Here is a 26,383-nt window from a genome sequence, read left to right as displayed (position 1 = left end):
ATGGGAAAAAAGTACACTACTACATTCTTAGATTTTTACAGGCAAACATGACGGCTGTAGTGGACATTATTAAAATTAACTTGAGCCTGAAAACACCCTTGTCTTAGTGTTCAGCATAATTGTGCTAGGTAGAGGGCAGTATCTTCAGTACGCAAACATTTCTAGTGTGGCTAGAGAATTCCGGCTGGCATTTACGGGAGAACCACGGGTAACAAACACTACAAGTGATAATGTATATGTCCCAGGGAAGACATTTGATAACACTTGTATAAGGCGATTCGAGGGGGGGGGATCTCCCTCAGAGCCCACTCCCCACACAACGCAGATGAGGAGACATTGCAGTCCCCATTGTCAAAGAAAGAGTGGAGCAGAGTGCACAAAACTGTGCCTATTCACCAAGTCTTACACTTGAAATATTTCTTCCTTTAAAGTTTGGGGATGCCTTATTTACTGCAGAAAATACGTTCATTTATCAATCAATACATTTGTAGAGCGTGCTACTCACCCGTTAGAATCAAGGCGCGGGGTGGGGTGGGGTGGATTGGGTGGCGAGAGAGGAGTGCTGCTAGTGCTCGAATAGCCAGGCCTTGAGTAGCCTCCTGAAGGTTACTAGGTCTTCGGTCTGCCGTAGGAGGATGGGGAGGGTGTTCAAGGACTTGGCAGTGAAGTAGGAGAACAATCTGCCGCCGGTAGTTGCTCTTCGGATGCGGGGGACGGTGGCGGTTCGAGGTGTAGAAGGGGAGTCGTCTGTTGAGGTATGTTGGTCGGGTGCCTTGTGTGCGTGGGCGAGGAGTTTGAAGGTGATCCTCCTGTTGACGGAAAGCCAGTGCAGGTCTCTCAGGTGGGGTGTGATGTGGCTGTGGCGAGGGATGTCCAGGGTCCGGCGTGCAGAGGTATGTGTTGCAGTCGTTTCAGCAGTTTGACCGAGGCTCCCGCGTAGAGGGCATTTCCGTAGTCCAGCCTGCTGCTGACAAGGGCCTGGGTGACCGTTCTTGTGTCAGTGGGGATCATGCTTCAGAAATATGTCCAAGTTTTCAAAGAAAATGTTTTAAAAACATTATCTATAGTCGCACATAGGCAAAAGCGCTCACATACTTCTGTGATTCGTATTGGCTTACATAGTTCTGCAAAATGTATTGTGCACCTGGAGGTATTTTTAAAGCTGTAGAGAATTTGAGTACCTCCAAAAGACTTAGTGTTAATATTTCATGTATACTAATACATAGAAACCTTTTGGTAAATCATGGATAAGTTAATATTTTAGGCTTCATGTTGAAATGTTTAAGACCTAATGAATAAATAAACCAGCAACAAATGTTGGACTGCGATAGTACAGATATATTTAGAATTAAAATAAGCAACAGAATTTACAAGAATTCACTTCAAGCAAGATCTTTTCCGGTTACAAAAGTTTATTTAAAAAAACGAAACAAACCAAAAATAAAGTGGGGGTTATAGACTGTCCAGATGAGTGCTCAGAACATCAGGAATGCAGGTACAAAGGGGGGGGGGGGGGGGGGGTGGACGACGACATAGATACTGTTTTTATCGTTGTTCTCATACTCTCTCCAATGCTTCCAACATGATGATGCTGTTTCCTCGGATTACCTGTGTACCAAATTAAGAGAAGATTAGTGATCAGTTTGCCAAACTGACACTTGCAAAATATAATCGCCTGCCACAAAACATCTTAAATATAAAGAAATAGTTTAATTGTGTGTATATCTATCTATCACGTTACCCAGGGAGGAAACTGGTAGGCAAAACTTATTTTAAACCTAGGAATAGGACCACTGCACCTCAGCATGAATACAGGCATGATGTTCATACTATCAGTAACATGTGAAAGGGGCTGAACTAGCAGGATTTTCATCTTGGACTGGATTGCCAGTGCACCTTTCATTATGGAGACGACCAGGCAAAATGGTGTAGACTGACCACTCAGAACAGCATGTTGCGAGCCCAGACCCACGTGGGTCAGGCAATCGAGTACACCCAATCAACTGTCTCTCGATTTGAAGACAAAGTGATGGGCATGAGGGACATTGAAATATACAGACTCTAAAACGTTGCAGGTTCTTCTGAGGAGACAGAAGGTTTCTGGACTCCTTTTTGGATCGAGCTTGGAGGAGGAAAAATTACTCTAGTTGAAGGAGCCACAAGATTCACTTAGAAAAGAGAACCTAAAGTAATTGCGCTTGAAAGACAGGATTGTGCAGGAGGTCAGGAAAAGAAGTCATTTATTCCAGTGAAAATTAAATCCAGATGTCCCAAGACTTCCCTAAAACTACTATAATACCAATTACTTGGGAACTGGTAGGCTAACAGACCATATCAATAGACCTCTATAAAGTGAGAGTTGAAGGTCAAACATCAGCAACTCAGGAGAAACACTACCGGCCACAGAACATTGCAGAGGGCTTGTGGGTCCAAGGGCTTAAAATGCAGTTGCACTTAGGTTACACTAGTTTTGAGCCGAATAGCGATTCTTGACAAGTACCCTGCTCTCAGAAGGGAGGGGGTCAGACAATGGAATTTTTTTACGGTGCCAGAAGGTTACAGCACAGCTGTAAGAGTAGCAGAGAGATGTAGGTGACCAAGTGCATGGTTTCATGTCCGGGACATATACGTTTACTAAACACTAGTGTTTTTTTTTTTAAGTGGAGCGCATAATTGTAGTGCTGACGTGGACAGGAAAAAATGCTTGGCTAGATGAGGTTGTGCCAGAAATGAGACACCGGAATGGGGTACTTGATATTACTCATGGTATGTACACGAAGGGGCTGGTTGAGTCTCCTGGTACAACAAACATTTGCGTTGTCCCATACGCCTGGACATGAAGCAATGTTCCTTTTATGTCTAACAAAATGATTACTCTGTATCCATGACCCACTTCTAAATGCCACGAAACAAATATTTGTGATAAAAATTTTAAAAGGCACTTTTTACGTACCGTTTGGGCTTTAATATCTCACCAAAAGTCGGCATGCGGCACACTGTATGGGAAACACTGCTGTAGATTCTTGGGATATGGGTCAGAAGGGCCTAAAGTTGACCGAATTTCCTCCACCCCACTCGCCCCTATACCATAACTGGTTTTATTGCTGCTATGGAGAAAGATTAATTATGGAGTTGGAAGGTAGAGAAATGTAGGATCAAAATGGATCCATCCACTCAAAGGAATATCAAGCCCTTTGAAGCCTACAAAAGGCGGTTCTTCCTAGACAAATCAGAAAGATTACATTACGCCAATTGAGTAACTGGGTATTCGCCCTTGAGAATGCAATGTACAGACACCATTTGAGAAGCTATTCACAATGCTCACTTCTACTGGAGGATTTATCTCCAAGTTATATTCTCTTTAGACAGATATGAACATGAAATTGTCCCCATAAATGTAAGAAAACGTTGGGGAAAAAAGTTGACACCTTGTTTTCAATGGCCATGGAGGAACAGCCTAAAGTTGGTCATGGAACTGTCGACAGAAGTCTTACCACAAGACGTTGTGGTCACCTCACTTATCGTGGGAGAAGAAATTCCTAGCACAGCAAGGAAAAAACTGCTTACGATTTTATCTCTGTTCTAGAGCCATTGGTGGTTAACAAGTTGAGACTTATTGAGATTGAACCATTAAGCTGAACAAGATGGCCTGGTGTCAGAATTCTGGATCTTCCTCAGCTGCAATGCCAGACTATATTAATACTGAAACAGAAAGACTTTTTGAATAAGGAGAAACTAGCTTCTGCTCTAACATTGCATGTCCGTAAGGCAGTTTGCCTGCCGAAGGAACTAGAAGAAGAAAGCCAGGGACTGAAACTGCATTAGTGGAGGAGTTAGATTGGGTCTTCACATCAGAGTAGGGCCGTCACTTTGACCTCCTCAAACACAGAAGGTGAAACTGCAGAGGATGTAAGGTACTCTAATTCTTGGACCAATGTACAACAAAGCAGATTAAGAGAATATCATGAGAGATTCAGGAAAGAATGGATAGCGGCTGGCCATGACAGCCCTGTCGGGTACCCAACGAAACTCCATGTGCAAGGCCTGATATGGGTCAACGATTTCAAAAACCTCACCTGCAGGCAGCAATGAGCTTCCTGAGAATGAGGATTTCAAATCACAGAGGCGAGGATACAGCAGTGCACCAGGATAAGGACTGACTAAAAGCAACGGAAGATGGCAGGATGTTGGACAAATTATACTGGATGTAACTGTTTAAGCGTTTAAAGAGTGTTGCTTGGTTCTTCATTCCTGACCCTGCTCCTGCACTAATTGCTTTATTTGGAAATTCCAATCAATTTAATTCTGTATGGTATGTGCATTTGTATTCAACTGTGCAATGTGGTATTTCTTACTAGAGGCTGTGGTCTACAGTTTAAGTGCCTGTGTCTTTATGCCCAATAAAACAGATTTACAACTAAAACTATAAGATACAAGAAAATATGATACTTAAGACTCGGCAAATAGTATTAAGTAATAAACTAAAATAATTTTCTAAACTGAAGGACTCTTTGCAGCATTTATTCAATATATGGTATGCATTATCTAAAAATGAAATATAGTAGTCAGTTTGAGGATTTGCCACCAAAATAAAAAAGGTAAAAAAAAAAATATAGTAGCACAAATGAAGATATTTTTTGGCAATAAGGCAGTTTTTTTTTTAAAACCCGTCAGTACACATAGGTGATCTTAGACCACAGGAATTGCGACATCTGGTGTCCCGGCAAGTACAGACCAGAAACACTAAGTTTTCAATTCATTCTTATGCCTCAATACATTCTAGCAGTTTCAATCTCAAATAGTTTCAAATGGCATAACTACACATTTATGTAGAACAGAATAAGCATTCAATTGGGAGAATGGCGTTGATTAAACTTAGAATCACATGGTCACCTCTATTAAGGCAAAGAGCATTATGTGTAGATGTTGAAGGCAACTTTTGGACGGAGGCAGTGGAAGGATGTTTAGTTAGGAGGCTGCCTAGAGAAGGAATTTTCTTAAAGATTTATGCATAGTGCTTTCTACTAATGGGTTCTGAATGGGCAGTGTGTAACCACCGCAAAAACGTTTTCAAATTAGTAGATTGCAGCTACCAAGTATTAAACAAGCCAGAGAGAGACACCCTTAAATGTCAAAAGGGACAGGGTAGATAGGACGCGATAGAAACAGATTCCCGTTGTGCTACAACTTCATTGGTATATGAGAATGCTATTGAAAGGATTTTAAGGTGCACTAATTACTCATAAACCCTGTCACATAATACACTTTTTGATGTTAGTGTTTCCACGTTTTTTTGTGTTTTAATTATGTATTGTTTAACTTGAGCTACAAAAATAAGTTATTTTGTTGAGACAATAACCTGTTTGTATTCTGCCTCAAATGTGGAGAATTTGTGCTTTAATTTACTAAACGTGCCAACACTAAAAAATGTACTATCATTTTTACATATGGAGTAAGATATGTGTTTGTTTTGTATAATTCTTCGATACAGCCTCTTTCAGGGTTTATATGAGTGATCGGTGCACCTTCAAAGCATTCTCATACCCCAATGAAGGACAAAAGGTAATCCGTTCCAATAGGTACCAAGTATTAAACTTTTAGGCGTTAAAAGATGGGAAAAGAAGACAGATGTGCCACTGAACATTTTAAAGTGGTAAGAGGATTCTGTATTTTTGTAATCTGGGCTTTCGAATCGAAAAAAAGTGCTCAGTGAACCACCCCCTTTACAGTACACCTTTGAAGACCATATAAAGAGATTGGAGCTCTAGATGATGGTTAGTGACTAATCGAAACCATTAGGCTATAGCAAAGTTGTGCTCCACAGTGCGGACAAAACATTCATGCTGCAGCTGAGTTTTCACACTTACTGAAATACAACTTTACTGATTTTCTTTGCTGGTATAATTATTTTCCTTCACATGCAGACAAATTTTACATTTTTAGAAGTTTGAGCAGGTGACTGCAGTTCTTATTAACTGTAGATTAATTTACAATTTCACAACGGCATAGATAGAAAAGGCAGGCATGACAAAGTTTTTTTTTTTTTAAAGCCAGAAATGTGTTGAGGAAACAAAAACGCGAACCCCAGTCTGTTAGAGCATGTAGGAACCAAATATTACCCCTTAAAAGTGTCAATTGCTTATGAAATCCATGAAATACTGCAGCAAAACTGCACTGCTATTTATTACACACATAATTTGTGATGTTTTGCATTCTACTTACCACCATTCCGATGGTGTTCTGCTGGCCTCCAGCTGCCATCTCTATAGTTTCGTCAATCACAAGATTCATGAAGGGGTCAAAGCCTCGCAAAATGCCCTGGACATGCCGACCGCCGTTTAACTTTACTGTGAGGAAAAAACCATCAGTAAGAAGTGGTTGCTGTACATCTTCACCTTTTAATCATCTCAAGAATATATTTAAGTTTCTTTAAATATAAAAGCACGTACAAATAAAACAAGACCGGGTGGGAGAAAATGCACCAGACTTTTACAAACAGAAATTCCCGGGGGCGGTTATGTTCAGTTTGTTGGCATTGTCACCAGCAATCTGCCTACTACAATTAAGCACGGCTCTGTTAAGTGTCCATTTAAAACAGAACGCCAAGTTGATGACTGCATCATTGTTTAGGCCCTTAAACTTCTGTCCAACAACACTCAACCCACTGATTATCAGTGTCTGTATGGTGTGAAAGACACTAAAGCAGTCGTTTCTTGAATTGGGTTCAGGTCCCATGGGGGTGGGGGAGGCATGTTAAAAAAAATTAATTAGGAAATAAAAATCACATCTTTAAAATCTCCAACAATCCCATTAAAATGAAATTACTGCTTTTGTACACTCTTTTGCTGGTGAATTAAAGAACAGAATTCACAAATTGTGTATCCTTTTCAAATATGCTTAAATTTGAAGTGTTTTGCATTTTTTGGGAGGTTCAAACCATTGAATTTGCTTAGGCCGGTTTTCTGGGCTTACAATAGCAGTTCAATGACTGTAGAGAGATCAAAAAGAATCGCTGCTGCAAAGATACTCATAGAAAAACACGGTGTTAGAATTAAAACAGGAGTCATATGCCGAGTATGCCTCTAGTCAAAATATTTAAGGGCAGTTTAGCCTGCTGCAACTCCAAATGAAAAATCTAGGTTACTAGGTGCCACTTGGAGTAGTGTTTCCGCTTAAAAGGCTTACCAAAAACGTATAAGGAATGGTTTCTGAAACTCGTAGCATAATGAAGCTGCCAGTGAAGGTATATGTAACTATTTAGAGAGGCCGCTTCCACTGTGCAAATAACCAATCAAAATAAAGGCAACGACCAAATAACCAATCAAAACAAAGGCAACGACCTGTAATGCAGTCTGGCCTCCCTCCTTTTTAGGTCTTGGCTGTCGACCGCAGCGCATGTGCGCTGCTCCCGGCACCCGAGAGCTTCTTGAAATCAATACGGTCGAGGAAGGGGACTTGCAGCTCGCCCCCTCTTCCTATTGGCTCACGTCATAGCTTAGGCTAAACGCAGGCTTCTCAGTTCCTTCTTGTTGCCGCTGTCTCTCTTACTGGCGGCGCTAGACTATGCCCTTTAATTATTGGGTGAGCACTATTTGTTATCTCCTTCCCTCTGTCTCTCTCCCCAAGCAGACCCTTCCCTCTGTCTCTCTCAGAGACACAGCCGCGTTTTTTATTTTAACTTTGAAACTGAGCACGGCGCGCTTCACGGACACCGCGCGCAATTTATATATTTCTTAACTTGAACACTGAGCGCATCGCCTGCTTCAAGAACACCGCGCTCAGTGTTAAAGTTAAAAAATATATTAAAAAACGAGCGCGGTGTCCGTAAAGCAGCGCCGCTCTCAGATTTAAACGTAATGCTTGGTCTCCCCCCCCCTCGCAGTATAGGAGTTATTCTGACTGACATACAGACTCGCTGTAGTGTCGCCAGGAGTACAACTGAAGGACGCGAGTTGCATATTTCAGCCCTCATCCTATGTCCCCCGGGGGGAGGTGATGGGGGCTTGAGAAGAAGAGCCCACTCGTCACCTCCGACTAAACTGTGTACATTTTCTGTGCCCTTTTGTCCGTCCTACCGGGCTCAGCGGGCTGGTGCATGGCTCCTGGTCCCCGAGGGGCGGGGCGGTGGTGAGAAGTGCGTTAAAAGATCAGTTTCTGCTGAGTTCCTAGGGTGTCCCATATCCAGTCTAGGAGCGTGCCGCCGGGCCAGTGCTTGTTTTCAGTGTGCTGGCTCGAGTGTGACACTGCTGAGGGATTCCGTGCGCCGTCTCAGAGTGTGACACCATTGCTGATTTTTTTTCAGTGCTCGACCTCTAAGTGTGACACTACCGAGGTATTCAGTGTTCTGTCTCTGCATGAGACACTACTGAGGTATTTAGTGCTCTGCCTCCGAGTGACACCGCTGAGGTATTCAGTGTTCTCTCCCTGAGCATGACACCATTGCTGATTTTTTAGGTGCGCTGGCTCTTAGTGTGCCACTGCTGAGGTATTCAGCGCGCTGGCTCGAGTGTGACACTGCTGATATATTCAGTGCTCTGCCTCTAAATGACACCACGATAGTATTCAGTGCACCGCCTCTGACTGGGACACTGCTTCTGAGGGATTCAGTGAGCTGGCTCGAGTGTGACACTGCTGATATATTCAGTGCGCGGCCTCTGACAGGGACACTGCTGAGGGATTCAGTGCGCTGTCGCTGCGTGTGACATCACCGAGTAAAGCAATGCGGAGGCTCTGCATGTGACACACTGAGGTATTTATTCAGTGAACTGGCTAGGAGTCTGAAACAACCGAGGTGTGACACCGCTAATGTATTCAGTTATACGCCTCGAGTGACAGTGCTGGTGTATTCAGTGCGTTTTCACAGAGTGTGACAGCGCTGAGGAATACAGTGCTCCGGCTCAGAGTGTGACACTACTGAGGTACTCAGTGCGCCATAGTGGAGCCTGGAACCACTGAAGTATTCAGTGCACTAGCTCCGAATGTGCCTGCTGGTATTATTCAGTGTTGTACAAAAGGGGGTGGTAATGGACGGTGCATCTGAACCAATCAAACACTCACACCCAGTCAAAAGATCTGGGTTTAATCCATCACCGTTCTTTAGCCCACTCTGCCACCCCAGTTAAGACATGGCTGTATGTAAATCAGTCTGACCCTGTGCCTCATGGGAACAGTCCAGCCCGAACTGCCAAGCCATGCCCTCCCTGGACCGGAAACAAGCTTCCGAGGACCGGTTTCTGGCATTACAGCCGTCTTCAGCCCGGCTTGCTTGAATCCAGTGGTGATGGATTAAACCCAGATCAGTTGACTGGGGGTGAGTGTTTGATTTGCTCAAACGCTCCGTCCATCATCCCCTTTTGTATCGCTTTGTTCGCCCTAAGTGTGGCAGGGTATGCTCAGACGTGAGTCCCTTGCTCACTTGGCCACTGGATTCAAGATAGCCTGGCTGATGAGGATTATGAATCCGAAACCAGTCCCAGGATGCTGGTTTCCGGTCCATGGAAGACATGGCTTGGCAGTTTGGGCTGGACTGTTCCCATGAGGCACAGGGTCAGACTGATTTGCATATAGCCATGTCTGAAATGGGGTGGCTGAGTGGGCTAAAGAATGGTGATGGATTAAACCCAGATCAGTTGACTGGGGGTGAGCGTTTGATTTGCTCAAACGCTCCGTCCATCATCCCCTTTTGTATCGCGGTATTATTCAGTGTGCCGTCCGAGTGTGACATTGCTGAGGTATTCAGTGCGCCAGTTCGGAGTTTGAAACCAATGAGCTATTCTGTTCTCTGCCCCCGTGTGTTACTACTGAGGCATTCCCTGCGCTGGCTCAGATTGTGACTGCTGAGGCATTCAGTGCACCTGCACTGGGTCTGACACCACTGAGTTATTCAGTTATCTGCCCCTGGGTGCAACTGCTGAGGTATTCAGTGTGTTGGCTCCGAGTCGGACGCCACTGAGCTATTCAGTGCTCTGCCTCAGAGTGTGACTGCTGGGATAGTCAGTGGGCTACTGTGAGTGTGATTGCCGAGGTATTCAGTGTGCTAGCTCGAAGCGTGACTGCCGAGTGTTATAACCTGCCTCGGAGCACAGACCTGTTTGCAGGCACTGCAAGAGAATATATCGGAGTTTCTTATTGAACTTTCCGCCTGTAAAAGCCCCCCCCCAATAACTGCTGTTTGTTTGGATACGGTGCTGGGGCGTGTGGCCCTAGCCAGGGATGTGCAGAGAAACGCATATTAAAGCAAGGTGTGGGGGAAGTGGGCAACTGATCAAGTTGTCTAGGATGAGAACATGTGCCTTCAGCTCTGTCACAGGGAGGGGCAGTGTTTCGATTCACAAAGGTTTTTAGGCTCTAAGGGTCTCATTCTGAGGCAGGCAAGAATAGAATAACTCTGCTGAACCTGGCAGTGGTTTTCTATAACTGCGGAATTCAGGTTTAAAGAACAGTATATGTTTCAGCACCCAGGCTAATGTGCTGCATAGCTAAATATACACGGCCCCAAAGGCGAGACAGAAATGCTTGTTTTTTCAGCAGCCGAAGAATAAAACGGCATTTCATAGATTTGGTACTCTTCTGGCGTAAGAGAACATAATCGTGTCAATGCCGAAAGAGCAGATCAATTAACGAAAAATCTAGAACTGAAAAGTATGCCAATTTGCATATGTTTAAGGAAGCTAACTAAGAGTGAGTGTGTGGTATACAACTCTGGGGAGGATGCACGGTCTTCAGGCATATTACACACCGAGTTAATCAGGATGATAATACTTACATGACAGCTTCTTGTCCATGAACCTAAACAAATAAGAAATAAAAAAAATATTAATACCGTAACTGCATGTTAAACCTTAAGTCACCCTAGAGACCCCTTGGGCAACACTTGATTTCACTCGTGAGTATAACTTGACTAGCATCGTTTCTTTTCGTACGGGGCACAGCCCCTTCCCCTAACGGTTCGACGGATTTGTACCTCTAGGGCTCGATTGTCTCGGTTACCTAACGCTCATGCCGCTTCTTCACTATGAATAACCCACCCCTGGCTCTACGCTCCCTTGGATCCCTGGAGCTCATATCCACCGCTCCTCCTGTGTACTCAGATTCTCCCACCAATTTCACCGAGGAACTTACTTCTTGAGCTCAGGCGGGTGTGCTTTGCTCATGTTGGCGACGGTTCTCCAGAGAAGCCGAGAGAAAGACCGAATCCTCCACAGCACACGAGTCAAAGCGTTTGACGTCAGCCCGTAAACGCAACATCCTATCAGCGCAAGATTAAACGAACGCGGGAAGGTTACGCGTAACGTCACTACGCACAACAGGATACTGTAAGAGACAAACCGAGAAAGACTAGAATGCCGTCTTCTATATTTTTAACGTAAAAAGGTCACGATATGTGTAACGTTCAGGCGTCCATCTTGTAACGTGTCTTCTCTCACTCAATGCAAAAAGAATAGAACGGAGCATGAATAGCAAGGCAGGTTTAAAACACTTTAAAAAAAAATATTTATATTGCGCGAACTAGACGCTTTACATCAGCACTAGTTACGTAACACCAGGAAACTTCTACTGAAATTACACATACTACCACAAATAACTTGAATACGGTAGGTTTATCAAACAGCTGCATTTATTTCTCTTACAGTAGCAACAGAGCAAAATGCCGGGGTTAGGTGTTCAATATGAGTGGGAACATGAAATGGATGTTGAAATCTGTAACTTTGAATAACGCAACTATGAGATTGATGTGTTTTACTCTTTTGAATGCAGTTAACCTCATTTTGAGATACTGCCATTTTTTTAATACAAATAATAATTTATAGAGCGATTAGCTTTCCCCAACGGCTTCAACTTTTTGAGTGTTCAAGTATGATGACATTGAATAAAAAAAAAAATTCAAGTTGTTGCATCAAGAATTTTCAATTCTATTAAGGAAGAGAGGATTATGCTTCCCTTTCTTTACTACATTATTACTGCACCCAGTAAAACCAACACGTATTGGACTACATTACCCATAACTCATAGCTCCCCACTGGCCCTACGTAACCAATAAGGACCCATCTGTCCTCATAAATGCAAGCATCGTAACCAATTGTCCACTTTCATTGTGTCCCATTAGCACGTTAGTAAAAGTCACAAAAACTGCAGAAATCAAATCAAATTTGAACAGCAACGCTGTAAATCCAAAATACCAGAAAGAACATCTCCGATTCCATCTCAGAAAGAGACTGCAGTCCTTGGTTGCTAACCGAAATGACACCAGAACCTCCAAGCCTACTTGTTATCTGCATCTGTAAAAAAGAAAACACTGTAAACTACTGTGAAGCCACAGATTTTTGACATGGACGGGACAAATCATATATCGCATACACAGTAGATTGCAACTCTGAACGCAACCTCAAACAGGGTGGGATAATCCTCACCTCTGTGTCCTTAATAGAATTGAAAATTCTTGACACGAAAGCTTGAACTGTCAACGAAAAGACATCCCGGCCTTGGGGGGAGAGCAATCTCCTTCACAGAGAGCTAGGACACCTTGTGGTGAAAGCCAAAAATTCCTAATAGCCACAAAGCCGATCCACCTGCTTTCGACTAAGACCATCTCCATAGGGACATGGAACGCAAGGACCATGTACAAAATTGGTAAAAACGGCCCAAGTGGCAGATGAAAAAATACAACCTTGCTCTGCCTGACATCAGTGAGACCAGATGGACGCAGTCCAGCCAGAAAATAGTGGCTCCAGAAGAAATGCTGCTGTATTCGGGACAAGAGGAAGAGAATGTCCCACGCACTCATGGACTAACAGTGATGCTAACACCAGCAGCCAAGAGAGCTCTGACTGGATGGGAAGCCCATGTTCCCAGAATAATTACAGCGAGCTTCAGCAAAAAGAAAAAGAGGATCAATATGAATGTTATCCAGTGTATGCGCCTACAAATGACAACAAAGAAGAGGCAAAAGAACAGTTTTATAACAGTTCATCCTGGAGAAATGCCTTGAGAGATACATCACCATACTAACGGGGGACCTCCATGCCAAGATTGGCAACAACACTGTGTGCAATACAATCATGGGCAACCAGGACCGTGGCGACATGAATAAGAATGGTGAAAGGCTTGCAGATCACTATGCCCTGAACATCCTGGCAGTAGTGTATTCCCACACAAAAAAATACACAAGACTGAGTTCTCCAAGGGGAGTAATCAGGACTAATCCAGCCCGTTGTCTCCACCCTTGCACCACCACCCTCGGACTTATGATGTAGGGGGGAAACACATAATGCAGATTCCCTGCTTAAGACTGAAGGAAGGTATTTGAACTCACTGACAGAGGATCCGGCCAACAACTGAAGAGAACCAGAAGCTGTGTGTTCAAACGTGATGCAAAGAGAGCCATTTCACAAGGACTCCACAGCTGATTGAGGAATTGGAAGTCTTTGGGATGAAGCTTCCTGTCGCTGGAGTCCTGAAGGAAGCATCCAATCGGCCATTACATTCGTGTGGCCAGGAATGCATTCTGCTGGAATAGAGACTGATTCTGTAGGCAGTGATGCCAGAAATCCTTGGTCATCTACGCCAAGAGGTACGACCATGTACCCCCAAAGGCGTTTGATATAGCTAAGCGCTGAGACATTGTCCATAGTGAGGATGCAACATTTTGACCTTTGAGGAGAAAGCCTCTTTATCGCAAAGGACCCCACCAGCAGCTCCAGACAGTTGATATGAAGTTAGAGTTCCTCTTGAGACCACCTGCCTCCCGTAGAGATCGGACTGAATCTTGCTCCCTAGTTCTAACTGCTGGCATCTGAATATGATCACATCCAGAATGCTGGCGAATATGGCCATGCTGTTCCAGGCATCCATATGGGCGAGCACAATGGCCTATTTGTCTAGGAGTTCCTGGATTTTGTAGTCTATATATACACACTATTGCAGTAGGAAAAATGGTGGGGGGTGGGAAGGACTCTTGAACCCGAAACTCGTAAAGCTCCATCTTGTAACCCCAGATTGTAAGGGCAGTATTGGAGAGATTGCTTCCTCCCTGGAAGGAGCTCTTCCGGAGTCTGCCCGAGTGCCTCACGGTCTTGTCATGCAGAAGGTATTTCTACCGGAGTAACATCCATAACCTCTGCGTCGTATCCTCTAGAAAAGGCCTGAAAGGATCCACGACCGGACGCGTGACCCCAGAAACGCCTGTACCACCCAAAAAGGCCACAGTGAAAAAAAAATTGGAGACACGTTTGAACCTTGTCTATGGTGGAGAAGGTCGCCACATATTTGAGGAGGTCCTTGACAAATCTGTCCCCAAAATGAAGACTGTTGGCCAAGGGACCGGCCTCTGAGGTAGCGCGGTTCACAAACTTGGGGTCCTTTTATATTGGGAAGGACCTCCACCTTTATGCACATATAGCCCAATTAGCATTGCAGACGAGGTCAACGGGGGAGCCAAATTTCTAGGCAGGACACCATCTATAGGATTTTAGTCATTGGCTTTGAGATGTCCAGGAATTTATCCTGACAGCTGCGCCAGGCACGGTCAATGCCTTTTTTGGGGTCCTTGGAGAATGTTTTGTAAGAAACAGACATGCTAGGATCCAATTCGGGTGTCTCCGCTACCTTCTTGGGAAGGGAGGACCAAGGGCATTCGGCCCGGAGCTTAGACCTCCCTTCTCTCTCAAAACCTATACATGCTGCACATAGCCCGCCACCTAGAGGGGGGTGGCACTCAGCCAAACAAGGATGAACAATGTCCTCCGGTTCAAAATCCTGTTTGCTGTGTGCTTGGTTTTCTTCTGGCGTTTAACCGGAAGAGGGTGGTCATGGGAGGTGTCTGACCCAGAGGAATGAGAGGTGGTCTAGTCAGGAAATGGATCGTCTGGAGGCGGTCCGGATGAGCGCGGTAATTCAGTCGCTTAATACCCATGATCCAAGAGCACTGATTGGGAGAGCCTGTTCAAGTTTCAAAGTTTTATTGATTATGATTTGGCTCTCATTGAGGGCCACATAAAATAACATACATATTATCATGACAAAATAAACAAAGGTTACATGCAGCTTCAAAAAAATAAGCACTAGAATATAGACACATAATACACACATCAACCTCTCCCAAAAATCACATTAATATATGTCTAAAAATTCTTTAAAATAATTAAATAATCTGAAACAGAACATTTCGTTAGGGGGGCAATACAGAGCATTGAAAAACATATTTATATTCAAAATTCCCAACTGTAGACAAATTGGTTTTATCCATTTTTTACGCAATAAGCGTAATATCGGGCAAATAAACAATACATGGTTGAGGTCTTGAGCAGCATTATTACATAGGTTGCATAAGGGAGACACACCATACCATCTTGCGAGGAGTGTATTAAGTGGTAGCAAATTATGGCGTAAAAGGAACCATATCCTCCGGACACCATGTGGGATATTCCACCTTAAGTATTGTTGTGCTTGTTTAGGTGTATAGGTTAGGACCAGGGCTTCCCTTTCTTTATACTTCTGTTGGGCAAGTATATCCATCTTATAACCCAGTTCCCAGGACCTACTTTTTAGCTTTAGCTTTAACTCTGATGGAGAAAGAGAGAATAACGTACTTTCATCGAGTTCCAAGAATAAAACAGCTTTTCTAAAGTTTTTTAACAGCTGCGAGAACTCATTAAAGTTACCTAAAAGCTCCTTTTTTAAGATTTCACGTAGGGTTCCTGGTTTACCTCTGGCCAGGCATGCTACCCACCTTACAAGAGCGGCCAGCCCTTGAGCCCAACAGCTCCGCAGGCCAAATTCCAGTCTGCAAGAGGATGTGGAGCAGGCTGAATTAAGAGAGGAAATTTTCCTTAATACCTTTCCCTCCGTTTTTTGCATAAAATCCCATTGAGTTAAGTCCACCAATTCTATTCCATAAAGGAGGGTGGCAGGAATCTTCGCTCGAAATACCTCCAAGCAAGAAGAGAGGTGCCTCTTCCCTGTTGCAATATATAAGGAACGTAATCCCCTGCCATGGGCCATTGCTTTTCTAGAATTATTTTCAATGTGAGGCTTCTCACTAAGATTAGAAGATATTGTCTTGCCCAGAAATATATAGGAGTTAACTACCTCCAGTTTTTCTCCGCTTAATGACCAATTAAAGCTCCTAGATCTGCATTTCTTCTTACCAAAGATGCACATGATCTTACTTTTTGAGCTATTAATTTTCATATAATGTTTATCCGCGAAATCATTCAATGCATGAAGACGATTAGCGAGACCTTTTGGGGTCAGATCTAAAACTAGTATATCATCTGCATACATTAGAATAGATATGGTAGTCCCTCCAATAACTGGGGCAAGACCCTCACCTTCTGCAACTATAGTTGGTAAATCGGCCATATACAGGGAAAACAGAGTGGGAGCCAATATACAACCCTGTTTCAAACCATTCCGGGAGGGGATTGCTTGAGTGAGTCCCCTTTCTCCGCCTTGTAACACTCTACACCAAGTATTACAATGTAAGGACTTAACTAAGTCCAATAAGTATCGCGGCATACCCAATGTCGTCAGTTTTCTCCACAGCGTCGGTTGGTCAACCCTATCGAACGCTGCGGAGAAGTCTATAAATGCTGCATATATGCCCCCACCACGAACCCGCACATATTTATCTACGATTACATGTAACATAGTTAGGTTATCTAGAGTTCCATGCTCTTTTCTAAAGCCTGTCTGTTCCCTAGGAATTATATTATTCAGAAGTGCCCAGTCTGTTATTAAAATTAATAAAAGTTTCGCAAAAATTTTTCCTATCGCATCTAGTAAGGCAATTAGGCGATAATTAGAGGGATTATCACGGTCTCCTTTTTTAAAAATTGGAATCAAAATACTTCCCCGCCAAGAGTCAGGAACAGATCGATTTTTAAAGCACGCCTGGAACACTGGAAGAAGAATCCTGCTCCAAGTGGTTACGTCTTGCTTAATTATAGACATGGGGACTTCGTCCGGTCCCATGGCCCCGGAAGAGCGCATGCTCTTAATAGCGATAGCTATGGAAGACTCAGTGGGGAATTCCATTTGAGTATCAATATTGCAGTCTGGAACCCAAGCATCACCCCCTGCCTCATTTGATGCATATAAGGTGAGCACGAATTGGGTCCAGACATCTTCAGAGATAACAGAAGGAGTGGACGTTTTTACAGCACCACATCCTTGTCTTATTATGGACCAAAAAGCTCTAGAGTTTTTACTCCTGGATGCTTCTGTTAGGCTGATCCAAACCGTATCTTCTTTGTCTCTTTTTAGCTTGGCTCTCAATCTCACCCTCCTTCTCTTTAACAAAGCTAACTGTATCCCAATCTCTCCTGATCTATTGAGATATTGTATCCTAACCAATTTATTAATCTCTTTATTTAACTTTAATAGAGGACTAGGAGAGAGATATTTCTTTTTAAACTTTCCTCTACTCCTGGCCTTTTCAGTAACTTTTTGGATAAGTATTTCAAGGAACCTAAATTCCCTACCTTGCCAAGAGTCGAGTTCAGTTAAGAATTGGATAAGGATGTTTTGTACATCCTTATTGTGACTGGAACCCCAGTAACATTTCCCAGAATGGTGATTAATAGAGAAACCTTTGTTCTTTAGGGACCAGCGGTCAGATTCAGGGGGTTTTAATGAGACAGTTAATTTAATAATTTTGTGGTCACTCAAAGGAGTATGGGAGATTACCAAGAGCCTGTTCAGCTTATCAGAGTGGGGCTACTTTAGCAGCTTCCGGGGTAGAGGGGGCACTGTGTCCTACTAGCTGTACCTCCAAAATGGGGGTGCCTTAGGGGGCTCCGTTCCCAAATCTCTACGTGCATAGCGTTTCAGAGATCTAGTAAAGGGTGCAACGCCAGAATCAAGGATCTACTGAAACTCCTGAATGGAGTTGTCCAGAACCTGAACAAGGCGATCTTCAGTTTAGTAGTAGTCATCATCGTCCTCTGGGAATTCTTCACAATACCAATCATCCACAGAGGAGAAAGGCGCCATGGTGGAGGTGCCGATTATATCAATTGCACCTTCAGTGAAGGTCTATGGGGGGGCAAGGAAAAAAGTGCTTGACGTTTGGTGAAACATGGAGGGGGCGACCTGCAGCCCCTCAGGCAGAGCCCTAGAACATATTTGCTAGCCACATTGGGCGTGGGAGGAGTAGCACAGCTGAAAACACAGCTGCGGAAGGAACCGGAGACAAGAACCGGGTCTCTGAATCACTCCTCTGGAATTCAAAGAAGGCACAAGAGACCACACCTGCACACGGAAACAAGAGAGTGAGCGGTCTCTACTGCTCCACTCTAACTGCACCACCAAGCAAGGAGAACTCCATCTGCCAATCCTGTAAGAGAGAAGTATGATTAGACTCTGCAAAAGAAAGATGTGTGGGCGCCGTGCAAGGACACACAATATCAACACCTCAAGTAATACATATCTGAATGCACAGCAGCAAAGAAAGCATTTTAGGGGCAGCTGTGCCCTGATTGGGAGTTAGGCCCAGTGGGGAGCCATGCTTGATGGGTAATGTCGTCAAATACTGGTTTTGTTGGTTTTACTGGCTGCATCTGACTGCGCAGCAGCAAAAAAAAGCATTTATAGGGGAAGCTGGGTCCTAATTGGTGTGGTAGGCCCATTGAGGAGCCATGCTTGATGGGTAATGTAGTCAAATACTGGTTTTGTTGGTTTTACTGGCTGCATCTGACTGCCCAGCAGCAAAAAAAAAGCATTTATAGGGGAAGCTGGGCCCTAATCGGTGTGGTAGGCCCAGTGAGGAGCCATGCTTGACGGGTAACGTAGTCAAATACTGTTTTTGTTGTTTTTACTGGCTGCTGTAATAAAGTAATAAAGAAAGAGAAGAATATCCGAAGCCTCCGGCCCTGAAATAGAATGATTTTGTTGAGTAGCATCTTTGGAGTCAATAGAGAATAAATTTTTTTGGAGTGGGAAGGAAGATGTCAGGACAGGCTACATGTATAGTTTAGAAGGTACACGCTCTATTATCACTTAGTAGACCTCAGCCTTTTGTCGCAGCTTGGTAGGTGAGCTTTAAGTATGCCCTCTCCTCCTTCCAAGACTGATTTTAGGCAGGACAGTCCCAATTTTTTAGACACAAAATGACATTGTTTTAAATTTTTGATCATATTTGAAGCTCTGGCTGCGTTTAACGCACACTGGGCTAAGATAAGATAATTTTTACTGGTGTTGCAGGCATGCTTACCTTTGTGAGGTTGCACTTTTCGAAGTAGCACAGTTTTCATCCATGACCCATGGCTGCTGCACTTATCTCTGTGGTGTAACACTTTATGACAGCAGCAAGTCCGGTCAGAGTGATGTCGGAGTCTCAGAACTGCAGCTGGAGTTTATAGCACAAAGAAGCAAGCCAGCCCCAGTGGATGAAGAAGGGAGGCTGTCAAAGAGCAGGTGGGAAACCTGCCAGGACCTGTGTCACCCAACAAAGTCAGGTGACCTGAGAAGTATAAAAGACTTCTTGTGCACACACATCTCTTAAGTTTTGGATATTCTTAGAAGGGAGAGCTATTTGGTATCAAAGAAAATTCTGTCACACACACTTTGCCATCAATGGCAAAATACAGGAAGTGAGAGGAGTAAAAGAAATTTTAAAAAAAACAATAGGATAACATCAAAACATCATTAAGTAGACACATAGCAGGCAAACGTAGTGGATGAGAACTATGGTGGGACCACAGCATCCCCTCCCATCAAGTGTAGGTATCTGTGGGAGGGCTTCTCGTGAGGTGGCAGTACATACTGAAGCCTGCACTGTTCCTAGAAGACATTCTGCGCGTAGCGTAAGTGGTCTCTGAAAAGAGGATAATTTAGACTTTAGCTTCTATGCATTTCCTGCTGAGTGAAAGCTCAACGCCTCCGCTCACAGAGACGCCACATGAGTGTACAGGCAATCTTGAAACATTTATTTTGGTGACTTTAAACATACTCAAAACACACTTTAGGCCAGAGACACCAATTTTAACCCAACAATGACATTATTTTACCTTTGAGTATATTTAGAGCCCGATGTTTAAACCATACTGGGTTTTGGTATTGTATTTATGGGTTGCTATTCTTTATGCTCATAAGAAGAAATGAATAAACAACTGGAAGTGAAAGGCTTTCGTTTTTTCAAAGCAACAGTGCTTGGATGCATGGCCTCTGTCTTGCCCCACTTACCTCTTGGCTATAAAAGTTTCAATAGGCAGTCTGGCCAGAGCTCTCAGTTCAAAGTCACTCACAGCAATGAAACTGCAATCGATAGCACAAAGTAACAAGGTGAGTGAAGAAAGGCTGGGTTGGATGGGTGTGAGCCACCTGCATCCTCCACAGTGAGTGGATCAAGACTTCAGCTATCAAAGGTGGGTGAGTTAAAATCTAAGCTAAGAGTAATGGCACACATTTTTGAGTACCATTCTACATTGTCCTCTTTTAACACCTTCAATGCTACAGGGTATTTTTCTGCTACGCTGGAGCTTCTTTTTTCCCATTGTTCATGACAAGGTCAGCTCGCCATAAGCACAGCTCCAGTGGTACTGCATGACGAGCTGACCTTGTCATTAGCATAAAACGAGACCCACGAGTCACCTTAAAAGATAATATTTGACAGGACATCAAGTTTATTGAGGGTGAATACTGTGCCATACGATATCTAAATTCTAATCCATCCACCATCTCCTGGAGTAGGCATTGTCGACCCCCAGCCATTCATTTTGGAGAGTCAATTTTACAAATGTAATACATCGGTAATCCCTCTGGAATGAAATAGTTTTAGGCTCTAGGATTTCAATGATAAACATCAGTATTCCCCACAAACTGCCTTAAGACCGCAGAAAAGGCCTCACAAATTCATTATGACTTTATTTGGTTATCTGCAAGCATTAAGAACACTTAGAAATAGGCTCAGTTCAGGAAGGAATGTAGGGGCCATCATTTTACAGAATCGGTAAATTTACCGATTCGGAAAATCCACATGTAGGTGACACTCCTAAGAGTGCCACAGGCCCTTAAGAGTCGGTATTTTACCACCCAATCCTATTGGGTGGTAAAATACCGAATTCAGGTGTGCATGCACATCTGTGCATGCACACCTGTGCCATGTGACACACAGACATGCCCTTAGGGCATGCATGTGTGCCACATGGCACAGGTGCCTGTATTCGGGGTGCTAGAGGGTTTCAAAGTGACACCCCCTGCACCCTTGCAGAATTCGGTATTTACCGATTCGGTAAATACCGAATCGGTATTGCCCATTGATTCCTATGGGCTTCAAGGCCCATAGGAATCAATGGGCAATACCGATTCGGTATTTACCGAATCGGTAAATACCGACTGTTACCGAATCGGTAATTGAAAAATACATTTTACCTACATCTCCCACCTTCTAATTTACCGATTCATAAATACCGAATCGGTAAAATTCGGTATTTATGAATCGGTAAATTAGAATTACCTACATCTGGCCCTAAATATTGTAGCTTGTACTTATTAATGCAATCCTTGGGCCTAGCTATCAAAAACACTCCCACCCCCAGTGGTGGTCCCTGCTTGACTTCAATCCCCATGTGATCAAATTGTTTGCTCCGTGGTAATCACCTTTTGAACTTTATCCTCTGCTCCTTTTTTTCGGTAATATCGATCTGTGATAAGAAAACTGGTCAGGAACCCTACATAAATTGTATATATCCAGAGGAAAAAGAGAACCCAGTTTCACATACTACTTACCAAAACTTGCAATTGTGGGGAAGTTACAGGGTTTGGATCAAAAGGTCCTATGTTGTAGTCTTGATTTACCTCATTTACAAAACTACTTGAATTATGTCTTTCATATGCCTCTGCCTTCTAATGTAAGAACTTTGAAATAAGCAAGCCACAGCTGGGTGCAGGTCATAGGACAAATATTTAAAGATGAGTTAACCGTCTAAAAATCAGTAAGGTTGGCCACCCCATCATAACTGTTATCAGCAGTGGCCAGCACTGATTGGAGGTAGCGGGGCGGAAGGACGTGGAAGTTAGGGGCGGGGGGACGCGGTGGGGAGGATGGTGGGAGTGTGCGGGAATATTTATATTTATAAACGTACTGTCACACCACTTCCTCGCCTCCGTAGTCCTCCCTCACTCAGCCTTACCAGAAGCACATCCAGGCGACCAGTCAGTTAATCACAATGCTACCTTAGCAGCGTTTTGATTGGTCTGAGCGCCGTGTTTCAGCACTCAGAAGCTGACTGGGGATCTGGGCATGTTCTCCATGCAGGCTGCAATGCAGCCTGCATGGAGTACATGCAAAGGGCTTAAAACTCTTTAGGGTGGCCAAGCAGTCACGGCACACTTTAGGATGGTGCTACCACTTCTCCCCTGCCCCCGACCCCTAACGCTAATCAGGCGGAAGTAGGAGAAAATAAAATGATAATAATGTGAGTTATCATTTTATTTTACCTTTGTGTCACAGCAAAAAAGCAGTGGGGTGACGCTCCTCTACCTCAGCAGAGGAGCCGCCACTGATTGTTATTGTTAATTAGCATAACATATGTACAGAACGCAAGACAAACTGCCCATCCAGCAGAAGGGACGCCTCTCACTGCAAGACACCGGTATGTGAACTAACACCCCCAGTGTGCTTAACTACTTATACGGAGGACAGTAGCAGATTGCTAGTGCAATCCCTAGCAATATGCTGCAGAACCAGTTTGGAGTGGTCCTCCTGATAAATGCCCTGACCAGACTGTTCTCCAGACACAGCCTTTGTGTAGTGATGCTCCTCACAGCAGAGCAGTGTCCAGCGCGGTGCACTCATAACCGAGGTATAAAGAGCTGTGAGGTTTCTGCATATGGCTGTCATCAGCCCAAATGAAAGTGTGATTAAGGAAGACAAAAGGCTCTCCTACACCTTGTATGATGCAGCCCCACCCTTCACCCCTGTCATCTATAAACAGGAAGTGGGGCAGGAAATTTAATCTGAAGCCACTTGCTAGCAAAGTCTTCACTGAATTTCTAAAGGCAGACTTGTCTCTTTAATCCTCGCCTCAATGTCCAGATCACCAGCCGGAGGAAAAAAATCAATACACTTTCTCTGAGCGGGGATGCTGTCCTCACCCTTCATCTTGTGTCGTGTCCAACCAAAGGATTTCAAATGGATACCATATTGCTTTGCAATTAATACTGTGAGCCAACCATGAAGACGAACATCAGAAGACACACACTCCGGCATCTGCTGAATCTCCCTCTCAGTGTAGGCATTATTTGCTCATATATTTTCCATCATTTCTATGATCTAAAGGTTACTGATTCTTTTGAGCACAGCCTAAGCCCAGTGGTAGCCTAACAGCGGACCCACTTTTTGCCTGTTTCGACTGTCTATAAAAAACAGTATGCACATAATGCTGTTTCTTTCTATAGTCTTGCATCCTCAAATGGCATGCCATCTCAAAAAGCATCTCTATACTACTAAAACCTTCCACAATAATCTGACCTTTACTTAAAATGTCTGATTAATGCCTCTCATTTTTTCTTTCAAATGGCCCTCTCCCCTTTAATTTGCTACATGTCTCCTCTGAGCATAACCTACTCTAAGAAATATGTATATTTGCCGTAATCTTTATTAATGTATTTTTGTAAATGTCTGTAAATTGCCCACAACTCAAAGGTCACAACCTCTCCTTCTTTGAAAATCATAGTCCTGCAACCCAACACCTAATCCCTTCTAGCTCATGTATTAATCCCACCAATCCCAAAATCTAATCTACCACAAAGAAACAGGAGTAAAAGAATGGAATGGTCATTAATTAAAACTGGACTAATCACTAACCTTGGCTTCCAGAACAGCATGTTAACCCAAGTAAAGTGCTTCAACATCTCATCAGGGCTAGAAAGTGCTACATCAATACAATAGAATACAATACAGTTTCCGTTCTTAGTGGAACACTTATATTCTCTTTGATATCTATTCCGCACCTTCACATAACACACTACCAAAAAAATAATCACACGGACAAAAAAACAACTTATTTTTTGTTTAATTTGGTAAAGACTTTTATAGACTATAAAATAGATTATAAAATAAAACAAAAAACACATGAGAAATGTTGTAAACAACAAAGGTGAAGCAATCTTGTTTCCCTTGGTTAGAAGTCGGCGATTGAGGAGACTACTCATTCCCTCCGTATTTATGCCAGAACCACCAAACCAACCTCCCAAATGAGGCAGTTTTGTGTTCTGTGCCTCAGTACTTTCAACAAAAGGACAGAGTTAGCATGAGCCCTTCCAAATCCTGGGGAAATGGGAACTGCGTTCCTCTCAATATTAAAATTCTTGGTAACCTGTTAGGGCCCATGATAGATCCAGGCATTCTCTCATGTCTTCGAATCTTCTAGTTTTTTCACTGAATTAACATTAATAATCCATCTCTATAGTTTACTACTAGGAGCTGGGCTGTGGCAGGTGGTTTCAGTTGGCAGACAGTATCACCAGAAAAGCGAGTGTGTCTCTGAAAGTTCGCTAGCGTGGGATAATCGGTCATACAAAAGCGAGTGTGAGGTAATTTATATGACACCAGTCTCAAACACCTCTCAGAGGCACCTGCCTATCAGGCTAACATTCCTATTTCACTAAAGGCAAGTTCCCCTCAAATCTGACCTGACACAGCAACCCCCTCTGCAACACTGATCTTTCAGAGATATTGACATGCAGGTACATTTCCTGTGTTTTCCGCGGGTTAGCTCTGAATATCTGGCAATTCACAGCTAACACCTGTGAACAACAGTTATTGGCTGAACAATTACATTGAAATCGAATTACAAGTAGTTGTATAGTGGACACTGGAAGAAAGTGGATGACGCTTGGTGGATAGGAATGATTTACTGTGGAGGGGATTGTTGGGCAAAACTAAGCTCCTAACTTTGAATCTGGTCACTTAGGCTGCTTGAGAATTAAGTGCCCGGGTGTTACATCTCCCCTCTCACCTTATCGTTGGGCGCTGCAGAACTTGCTTGGGTCTTTCAAAAGCATCTGAGGAGCTTTTGTTGTAAATGCACTAACTGTGTGTGAAAGCACAGTAAACATTAAATCCTGCTGGTGTCCTTGATTAAACAGAGTCCATCATCTCCCCAAACTGTCATAGAAATCTTAGATGCCCTTTGCAGGTTATGGTCTAAAAGCCTGCTTTGCTTTCTTGCCTCCTTGGCTATGTCCTTCTGCACCGCTCCAATGCTTCAGATTTTCCACCATTGAAACCTAGCTATTGAGCAATGGATGCCAAGCTTTCTTTCAGCTTCCGGGTCATGCTGGGGATCAGGTTCATGTGCTCGTCTGCACACCGGGATACACAGTTTTCTAGTTGCGGCTTGACCTGAGACTCCTTGCCGCCAGAGTCTAGGGCGTCTTTGGCCTTATCATTACAGTTCATAGTACAGCGAGCCAACCGGTTCTGAAAGTCAAATAATAGCAACAAGTCAAGAATTTATTGAAAGCTCCTGACATGCAACATGACATACAGTTAGGTAACCAATACTTAATAATGCAAGGTCATAGTAGGGAAAGTGGTCTTTATGTGTGGAGGTTAAGATTACATTTGGAATTGTATAAAAATTAGGTAGATGTTTTGGCTAGTACATTTTAATATGAAAATTGCTGTTTTAGTTATAATATCTGCTTGAAGCTTTCTTCTACACCTTTCTAATTACATAGGAGCTGTACATAAATGAGGTATTCAAAATATGGTTTTCAACAATAGGGCCAAAGACAGAATACTTATTGATTTGAAGCACAGACGGCAATGTCCAGAGGCTGATATTTGAGCGGCGTGGTAAACTTGTAGATAATTCTTATTTTGCCATTTGGTCTGACTGCGTCTTCTATTATTTGGGGGGGAGGGGTTGTTTATCACAGCAACTGTTAATAGCGACCTATTGCCACAAGCATTTTACATTCACTGGGAACGGTACGTTGTGTAAGAGAATGAATATTGTGAAATCTGCAATGCTGTTGCAGCTGTAAAATCATTTATTTATTCATAAATTTAAAGCTGCACCTGTCTTACGTGAATAGAAAATGTGTTTTAGATTAGATTTCTCCTTTTTAGTCAAATATAGAGGTGATATTGGTTAGAACCTGGGATGCAGTCTTGTTTTTTTGGAACTAAGCAATTTGGCCGAGTGTATGTTTGTGCTGCAACACACATTAAAATACAGAGCCTGGGAAAGTTGAGATTGCTGGCAACCTTTTCTTGTAATCCACAAACCCATATGCCTGATATTCACGTAGGTAAGATGTCCGCACATAATGATTGTCTAAAAGCAGTTCAGGTCAACATTACTAAATTTATGGAGAAATGTTTCATTTAATATTCAACATGTTTAAAACCGCGTCCACTAATCTATTTGCTTTT

General features: G+C 43.3%; 2 protein-coding genes across 2 annotated transcripts in view; both read right to left on the bottom strand.

Moving 5' to 3' along the window:
* Positions 1-1,392: 1,392 nt before the first annotated feature.
* On the bottom strand, positions 1,393-11,246 carry SNRPG (small nuclear ribonucleoprotein polypeptide G). The gene is made up of 4 exons (XM_078666717.1): positions 11,122-11,246; positions 10,766-10,788; positions 6,223-6,347; positions 1,393-1,608 (listed from the first exon to the last, which is right to left on the bottom strand). The coding sequence occupies exons 1-4, from the start codon at positions 11,151-11,153 to the stop codon at positions 1,558-1,560; spliced, it is 231 nt and encodes a 76-aa protein (XP_078522843.1). The 5' UTR covers positions 11,154-11,246; the 3' UTR covers positions 1,393-1,557.
* Positions 11,247-23,996: 12,750 nt separating this feature from the next.
* Positions 23,997-26,383, bottom strand: part of TIMCC (TIM double twin CX3C motif chaperone) — a 34,211-nt gene continuing 31,824 nt past the window's right edge. The window contains exon 3 of the mRNA XM_078666716.1: positions 23,997-25,423. Coding sequence (XP_078522842.1) covers positions 25,235-25,423 — 189 coding nt within the window. The 3' untranslated portion in view covers positions 23,997-25,234. The remainder of the gene's footprint in view (positions 25,424-26,383) is intronic.

This window comes from Lissotriton helveticus, chromosome 11, assembly GCF_964261635.1.
Source record: "Lissotriton helveticus chromosome 11, aLisHel1.1, whole genome shotgun sequence".
Taxonomy (NCBI): domain Eukaryota; kingdom Metazoa; phylum Chordata; class Amphibia; order Caudata; family Salamandridae; genus Lissotriton; species Lissotriton helveticus.
This window is presented reverse-complemented; position numbering and strand designations above follow the sequence as displayed.

Coding starts and splice junctions, on each gene's coding strand:
- SNRPG (XM_078666717.1), bottom strand. CDS start 11,153: ATGAGCAAAGCACACCCGCCTGAGCTCAAGAA. Junction 10,789..11,121: donor CACCCGCCTGAGCTCAAGAA/GTAAGTTCCTCG, acceptor TTATTTGTTTAG/GTTCATGGACAAGAAGCTGT. Junction 6,348..10,765: donor CATGGACAAGAAGCTGTCAT/GTAAGTATTATC, acceptor TTTTCCTCACAG/TAAAGTTAAACGGCGGTCGG.